At 51.7% G+C, this 9055-nt stretch overlaps 1 protein-coding gene across 1 annotated transcript; it reads right to left on the bottom strand.

The window, feature by feature from the left end:
- Nucleotides 1-255: 255 nt before the first annotated feature.
- LOC143378010 (uncharacterized) lies at nt 256-2027 on the bottom strand. The gene is made up of 2 exons (XM_076829886.1): nt 1615-2027; nt 256-1537 (listed from the first exon to the last, which is right to left on the bottom strand). The coding sequence occupies exons 1-2, from the start codon at nt 2025-2027 to the stop codon at nt 256-258; spliced, it is 1695 nt and encodes a 564-aa protein (XP_076686001.1).
- Between the last annotated feature and the right edge of the window lie 7028 nt (nt 2028-9055).

Below are 9055 nucleotides of genomic sequence, written 5' to 3'. Positions count from 1 at the left end.
GTCGTGCAGACGTTGCGGATATTCCAGATCTACCTCGAGAATGTATCCCGTGGGCGAATCGACAGCGATCGAAGACACGTCAAAATTTGCGACATCTTCGACCCATTGAAATTTGGCGTATGGTAGGGGCTGACACATTGCCCATCCGTACAAGTTGTTCACGTCAAAGTACATCAAGTACGATGACTGTTCCGATGGGTTGTAAGATGACATGTACTTGTTATTGGCGTGTGCGTATCTTCCGGAACATTGGCTTCAACCGCCACGTATAGCGCGTTCGATAAACATGACCATATCAATGTCTGTGAGCAATTCGAATGTAATTTTGGTATGTTTTAGCATGGCATCCCACGTAAAGCCAGGTAAAGTATAATAATGCGCTGAATCTAATCCGTAACTCTTGATACAACTTTCGCGAAAATTTTCAAAAATATCTGCCAATAACAAGACATCTGTTTTCAAATACAAGTCGCTGTATTCGCCCAAAGTTCTAATCCTGAAACGCTGCCAGACAATCTCGGCGTGCGCGTAATCGCTCTTGGATACAGTCTCACCCGTTAACGAACTGTAGAATGACTCGCGCGGTGGTAAGCATGGATCCTGCAGCTTGTTCGCGCAATCAAGGTATTCGTATGGAAATACACCCTTTCGCGTCAATAAATTGAAATCTTCGATGGATAATGTTTCAAATTCGGATCGTAAAATTTTTAATTTATCCGCGCTAAGAAAAGATGCTAATTTGTTGAGACTGGTATTGAGAAATTTGTATGAATCGATGAATCGCAATTTAATACATTTTCGCGAGTCTGAGTCAGCCGTATCTTCAACATTTTTTGTGAATGAAATGTACTTTTCTTTCGTTATGGGTAATACGTCAATGCTGCCTTCGAAAGCGGTAGCTATTTCCTCGATAATGAAATGCGAATCGTAGCCGGATAAATTATGGAAAACTATGGGGATGTAAAACGCATTTTTATAATTTAAATTGCACTCCGAATGTGCTGGGCCTCTAAAGCGTCCGGATAGATGGCAATGATCGCGAACTCGTACATCTTCAGCCTTGAATGGTTCTTCGCAAATATGACAGTGTGTTGCATCGCGAAATGTCGCCCATTGTTCGGGAGTTAAATCAAGCATGGGAACATTGTTGGTCAGAATGGGTTTGGCGAAGTTTGCAAAATTTTCCAGTTCGTTGACGAACCATGAAACACAATCCGCGTCGCGGCGACATCGATACATCGACAGTGATGTATCGTACGAGCAATGCATATAATATGCAATGCTGTGCACTTTATGGTGTTGATACGCGCGCAATTTACTATCCATTTCACCCATTCGGTGATTGTCCTCTGTTTTTTCAATGATGCACTCAAGATCGGCGTACACCACGAAGGGGAGCCGCTCCTTCATACAGTGGTTGCTGAATTTGAGCAGATTGTTTCCTACGCTGGGCAACAGGATGGCGCAATCATTCATTTGCCCGCAGTCCAGCGAATGGGCCTCCAACTTCTCGGCAGATCCAAAGTAGTGCATGCATCTGCAAAAAATCAAAAATTTTTTTATTTAATTTTTTTCAACGATATTTTTCAACGTTTCATAAGTTTATGTACATACCGATCGCAGATGAATTTTTTTTCTCTGTGCCTGCTCAACTGCATGCTCACCAGTCGGGATAAGTCCTTGATCAGCACAAAGTGCCCTACATCGCCGTGCTCATGATTCGGCGTGTAGAGCAGATTGACGTGTCGATCCCTCTTTTGGCTGGTGAGACGCAGCGGAAAGACCGTCGATCCTTTCTCCATCCCGAAGGTGTACACGTTGACGGAGATGCCGTTCTGCCGCTCAAACTTCCCAAGCTGCTCTAGGGACATTGGGAACTCAATGTCTTGGAGATTTAGCACCAATGTATAATGTGGATATGAACTTGGTCGATGAGGGTTTCTTTCGGCGGGATGGAGAGCTGCGACCACTGCCCGCGCGAAGCAGGCATTATCCTCGGATCGCACGCTAATTGTCGCTTTCTTCATCAATATTTCCCGTGGCAACTTGAAGTGGCACCCTGCGCGCAGCGGATTGTACTTATTAACGTTGACGGTTAGGTTGAGAATCCTCATCAATGCCCATCCACTATCGCGTTCCTGAAACTCTTCCAACGATGCCAGGGTGGGTTCGATGACGCATCGTTGGTACCACTCCTGTAGATCACATGTACCGAAGAGTTCGCAGTTCCGGGTATTGATGCTTTTACAAGCATGTTTGTCCCCCGCCACAAATTCGCCGTTGAACACAGTGTTCACTTTGAGGTTCTGATGTTTCCTCAAGGCGCCTCGTACATACTCCAGCACAATGGTCCCCGCATCCTCGAGGAAGTTGCGCGGCTCGATATAGTTCGAATTTAACACTGCACCAGTTAATACGCGGGTATCGAACGCAGTGCCTATTTCGCGCCACAAAAGTCCTGTGCTCGAATGTCCAGCACCTTCATGCACGAAATGTCCGCGCAACGAATATTTTAGTCCTTCGAGATGAGCGATTCGAGCAACCAGCGATTGCTGAACACCGATCGATAATCGCGGGCGTTTCACTCGGCTGTGTTCTTCCAACGATTCGATGCACTCGTTGCACCGTTCTTCCCACGCGAGGTATTCTTCCTGTGAAATCAATCGCGCAGATTGATCCAACAATTGGCGTTCTACTTGCGCGAATTCTCCCATGGTTGTAAATGAAATATGTCTTTTCCTAGCAACACGTTGCAACGATTTGAGGCTTTGTGCAGTTTAGAGTGCGCTTTTTAAGACTGATACCATGGTTTGGTATCTCTGCCTAACTCTTTTGGCGTACCCCCTCCCTCGAATGCACCGCGTGCAAAAACGACGATCCGTCCCAGCATGGTTCTGTGCGGTTTCTACCGATACAGCATAATTATTTCTATGATTCGCGCGTATGACGAATTAGCGCGCAAAATCATCCGACACAGTTTCTGCTGACGCCGCATAATTCTAAGATTCGACGCTTTCACAGATATTATATTACATTCAACACGTGTCGAGACTTTTATCCTTGAAGGTGGGGCTCAAATTACATACAATCGCGCGATATGCTGCGATGTTAAGATTGGAAAACATTATGGAAAAATTGGTAGCTTTAAAATAAAATGCTGTGGTGGGGGAGGCAATTGCTCCTCTATTTAAGCCGAGCTCTTGGACGCTATTCCATCAATCGCTCAGTAGCCTCAGTGACTTTGCCGGAACAGACGGTACTCCGTAAAAAAATATAGTGCACATCAAAATGTACAAACACAGCTTAAACGATTCATCCTGCGCAGCCGGCAACGATGGTGGGTTTCCAAATAAATGTGAACAACAGCAGCAACAACTACATCATCATCAACAATCCAATATGAGGTATGTACACGTTACTATACACTTTTCATTTACTTCATTCACTGTAAACGCAAAACGACCGAAGTATCAATTTCATGTACTTGTTTCTTACAGTTCTGGATCCGTATCGCTAAAAACGATGAAAACATCGAAACCATCAATCGTACGGATCCTGGGGCGTGATTATCCACTGACTGCAACAGCTTATAAACGTCTAACTATAGGAATTCGCATTGGTATGGATTTGTGTCACGTTGAGATCACCATAGCCGACAATAAAGGCAGCGAGTTAAGCTTTTCAATGTCTACGTGGAAGCTCCTGCTACAAAACGAGGTGGACATACTCCAACGATTACGCAGCAACGCAACATCGCCCCAAACTCACATTATAATTGATCATTTACGACTAGAGTTCACGCGTATGCATGATGATCAACTTATTAAAATCACCGATAATCGCGTTGTCATATATATGACTGAAGCCACGATGTGTAAATTATTCGCGTACAATCATTGCATTGAACATATGTATACGTGGCTAACTGAAAATATGTACTCTGTAAGCAGTAAATATGCCACTTTCGTAGACGTTCTACGTAGCGCTACCGCGCCAACAGATTATGTAAAATTAATTTCTGAAAGCGAACACTTCGAACAGCATTCATTGATTGATTGTGAATTGTTAGCATGTGCAATCAATCATATTGTGCATGATGCTCGTAGTAAAAAATATTAAATTATATTCTTTTATGATTTGTAACAATATATATCTTAAACCTGTATTATTTCTCCATTGCATTCACCCATCATCCTCCCCGCCATCTAATTTTAAGATTCCGCGTTTCTGTGTTACATTTCATTCTTCGCGCCGCCAAGTGACATCACCCTGCACGGCTGCTTCAGAGGAGTCGAATTACGCGAGATCGCGCGATACGCAGCGACGTTAAATCGGAACGCTTTGAAATACTGTTAGCTTTAGAATGCATGCGATTCTATCCCCTATGTAGTGGTGTCTCTTTCCCTCCTAGAATTTTGACTTTAAAGTAATGCTCCATCTCTTTCCCTCGAAGACGCGGTGTCGAGAAACGCCGATCTTTCCCGACATCGTTCGAAACAATTTCTGATAAAATTTCTCATAAAAATAAATTATTATACGTCGACGTTGTGTGTGTGTGTGTGTGTGTGTGTGTGTGTGTGTGTCACATATGTGACGCTCCGTTGGTTTCGCTATATGTACCATTCGGAAAAGACTAATGTCAGAGACGGCGTTTGGGGGAGTTGGTTAGGCGGCTGACTCGTACCGCGGAGGTCTTGGGTTCGAGCCCCGTCGCCCCGAGAAGTTTTTTCATTTATATTAATATCATAAAATTAATATTTCCTTCCTTACCGACAGTCTGTTGTACCACGCTACAGAGTAACACCTTCCTTACCGACAGTCTGTACCACCACGCTCCAGGGTAGCGCACCGTCACCCCGCGGTTCCTTCTCCTCCTCCTCGATGATACCCCCGCACCGTCACCCCGCGGTTCCTCCTCCTCCTCGATGATACCCCCCACCACTCCGCCATCTCTATGACGTCATCCGCCGCCAGCCCGCCGACAAAAAAACAAATTTTCAAATTTGAGTTTCAAGGTCATGATCATGACCTTGAAACTCAAATTTGAATTAGAATCCCCCTTGTCTTACCACTAATGTGCGTTTATTCAAACAATGTTTTAAGCACCTGGTACATATACGGCTTGTCAGATCGTGCTTAAACAAAATATGGTTTTTCCCAACTTTTGGGACTCGCAATATAAAATTGGCGTCAATCTCGGCGAAACTGCCCTGGCGATTCTCCACTCTTAAACTAGCCGCACTAAGCAGCTTTTTGCATTGTAGGGCACGAAAGGAGAAAGAGGAGGAGAGAAGAAGACAGATGACAGAGGCAGAGAGAAGGGAAGGAGGAGGGTCACAGACAAGGAGGGAAGAAGGAAAGAAGAGACGCGTAAAGGGAGCAGCGACAGAAGAAGAGAGAAGAAAAGACGGAGGATGAATAAAGAGAGGAGGAGAAGGAAGGAGAAAGAGGGTTTCGGCGAAAGAATATAGGAGGAAAGGAGGGACAGTAAAGGTGAGGTAGGGGGAAGGTGGGGCTAATTAAAAAATAGCGTCGTGTGAGGCGCCCCCTTTTTTCTGCAGGTGCCACCCTTACTCCCGATCCTATGGAGTGAAGCTCATGTTGAAGATTGATCGGGGAGTAGCCCAGGCAAGGGGCAATCGGCAGGGGAGCCCACCCGCGGCACAGCGGCAGGAGCGCCGAGCGGGGCCCGGTATTGCCGCACCCCCGACACGTGCTCGACATATATGTCCCGGGACCATCTTATGGTGTCTGTGACAATGAGCCGGCGCATCAACGACGCGTAGTGCGGCGAGACACCGAGTCGCTTCAGGACCGGCTCATTGCCCTGGTCCCATGTACCAAGGGCGCCCACGACGATCGCATCCACATCCACCGAATACCCCGACGCGTGCAATGCAGCTGCAAGCGGGGTATACTTGACGATCTTCGATCGTCGAGCATCCTCCATGGCCTTGCGCTGGTTCTCAAACGCGACGGTGACATCGATGATGTGGACGCGTTTCGCTGCCTCATCCCGGACAACAATGTCCGGTCTGAGAGCCGCTAGATCGCCGTTGACTCCCTCCACCCTTTGGTTTATACGGATGGCTCCCTTCGCTCTGCATGCTTTCGCCACCCGCGCCATGACCGCGTCGTGACGAAGCTGCAGAGCGGCCGAGTGCGGCAGACAGTGACAGATTACGTGAGTTAGGGTCTCACTCGGGTAACCGCACCGCCTGCAGCGCTTGTCGCCCGAGCCCCAGCGTCGCGCCCCGTTAAGGGGCAGGACATCGAGGCGCGCGCGATGAATGAAGCGCCACTCGGCGAACCGGGCGTACCTGCCATCGCGGAGGAAGGCATTGCTGACTCCCAACCGCGACGACACCTGGAAAACCTTCCCTTGATCCGGTTTTGCCAGGAGAGAGCACAAGTAGCTCTCTTGTACCGCAATTCTCAATCGACGAATCACTTGAGAACTTGCGCCCGGGGGGATTATGGTCCGTCGACCCTCTGAGCCTCGGCATTCCAAAAGAATCTCCTTAGTCAGGGGGTCGTACCGCCATGCCAGGTGTAGGCGTTTGACCTGGCGACGCGAAGCCACACGCACCCGGGTCCACAGGCCAGGGTCACCCTGGAGGTCGCACGCAAAGGGTCCCTCGAGCGAACCCGAGAGGAATGCGGCGACCTGTTCCTGCGTGGGCTGGACGGATGTACGTCTCCGGACTGCATTCCTCAGCGAGGTCCTGGCCCGCTCAGCGATCCCGCCGTCCTTACAGGCTAGTAGCCTGAAGGCATGCGCGATCGTGAGCACGTCGGCCAGGTCCGCCATCGGGATGAGCCCGGCTCCGCCCCGCCAAGTGGGGAGGTAAACTACCTCCGCACTGGCTCGCTGGGGGAGATTCATCCAGCCCTTGACCAGGCGCTTGACTAGTTTGTCAAACGCCTTGAGTGGAGTTTTTTCGACTGCACCGCTCCTCAAGATGTGATCCAGCCGCGGCAGGATGAACACCCTAAGGGCGTCCATCTTCTGCCACGGGGCGAGGAGCGATGAGTCGATGGCATTCGCGTCTTCCATCATCCGGATGATGGTGGCGGTAGGGGTTTGGCTTACCCGGGAACCAACCGGGATTCCCAGGTACTCGTAAGCCTCACCCTCTCCCAAGGCTTTCAGCTCCTCACCGCCGAGAACGAAGACGGTTGGCTGCGATTTCTGTGCGCTACCCTTCCCCCGAAGGTGAACGGTAGCGCACTTCTTGGGGTTGAATTTCAACCCCGCCGCAGCCGCCGCCCTCTGGATCCCGTCGAGGAGGGACTGCATCTCCGCTGGTGAGGCAGCCACAAGACCAATGTCGTCCGCGTAGGCAAACGCACGGTGCAAGTCCTCCCCCAACCTATAGCCTATCGGTAGTGACTCGACGGATCGAATCACTCGCTCGATCGACAGGTTGAAGGTCATCGGACTACACGGACAACCCTGCTTGACCCCAGCCAGCATGGGGATGTTTTCGGTAAAGCCCTGGGAGGTACGGACCTTGGTCGTGCATCCAGTGTTCATGGAGAGCATGATCTTCTGGATGTTGAGGGGTAGTTTGACACCCTCAAAGGCATCGAACAGGGTGGCGTGGGGAATCGAACCGAACGCGTTGGTTAGATCCAGCCACGCCACCACGGCTTGTCGACCCCCTCTCCGGCTGTCCTCCAGGATTTCCTGAAGCATGAAGTTGTGCTCATGGCACCCCTCATGCCTCAGGAAGCCCTTCTGAGGGTGGCTCAGCCGTTTTCCCTTGACCGCGAAATCCATCAACCTGTCCGCGAGCACCGCGGCGAACAGCTTGGCAACCGTATCGCCGAGCGCGAGCGGACGCCAATTAGAAAGGTCGCTTCGGTCCCCCTTCTTGTACGTAAGTACCGTTATGGAGGACTTCCACGACTTCGGAATGGCCTCCGTCCGAAGGCAGGCGTTAAACACCGAGGCAAGCACGGAGCACCCTGGATCAGCCTTCCCGAGCTCATCGTAGGTGACCCCGTCCGGACCGGGCGCACTTTTATGCGTCCGTTTCAGACGGGCCTCCACCTCCGACTCCAAGAAAGGCCTCACCAGTGCATCCCGTAGCTCACCCTCCTCGTCCGTAGGCCACTCCGGCCACACATAGGGCTCGCCCACAGGGGGGGCCGTCGCCGAGTACATTTTCTGGAAGTACTGGCCGACCTCCCCCGCACTGACTTGGCAGTGAGGAGAAGGACCCGTCAGCACCTCCTCCATCGCTCGGCGACGATTCTCCCTGTACAGGCGCTGCAGCCTCGTGGCTTTCTTCACATGGTCCTCCGGGCCCTGCGCTTCGGGGGCCCTAGGACGACCATGCTGGCGGTTGCGGGGCGGTTGCCGCACCCTCCCCTTAGCCGATCGGGACTGGAGGTAGGTGGTCAGGTCTTCGGCCAACCCCTCCAAAGTCTCGATCGTCTCGACACTCTCGGCGCGTGAGATAAGGGCCTTGCGTAATTCCGCATCGGCCCGTCTCGCATCGCGCCCAGGACGCCAGGGAGGGTTCGATGTCGCGGGGGGAGAGAGGGCAGGTTCGTGTCCACGACCATTATGGGGGTAGGGAGTGGTACGGGGATTTGGACAGCCCCGGGGCTGTCCACGTCGAGAACGCGTCCGCGGAGCAGAAACCCGGACTCCCGCCGACGCAACGACCGCGGCCGCCCGCGGGCACCCCCGGCGATCGCCCGCCGCGGTAGTATGGGGCTCAGGCAGCGGCTGCGACGGTGAACGCGACCTATTGTTGGGGGCGTGGGTGGGGGTAGGGGCGGGTGGGCTTCTTGGGGACGGCAGTGGCAGCGGTGGTGACGAAGGCGCCGGTGTCGGTGTCGGTGGCCCTGAAGACTCCCTCCTCCCTCGCCCCGGCGTCCTTCGAAAATTCTTGCCGCTGTCACCCCCCTCCTCCTCGCTCTCCGAGGAACCGCTGCCCGAGGCGATCCGTCGTCTCGTCCACTTCCTTCTTGGGGCCGCCTCCCATGGATCCTCCGTCCTGGTGGGGGTGATGGCCTTTTGGGGGGCCTCCAGGCCCCCCTC

The sequence above is a fragment of the Andrena cerasifolii genome, unplaced genomic scaffold (assembly GCF_050908995.1).
Source record: "Andrena cerasifolii isolate SP2316 unplaced genomic scaffold, iyAndCera1_principal scaffold0024, whole genome shotgun sequence".
Lineage (NCBI taxonomy): Eukaryota > Metazoa > Arthropoda > Insecta > Hymenoptera > Andrenidae > Andrena > Andrena cerasifolii.
The sequence above is the reverse complement of the archived record's forward strand: the minus strand, read 5'-3'. Positions and strand labels throughout refer to the sequence as shown.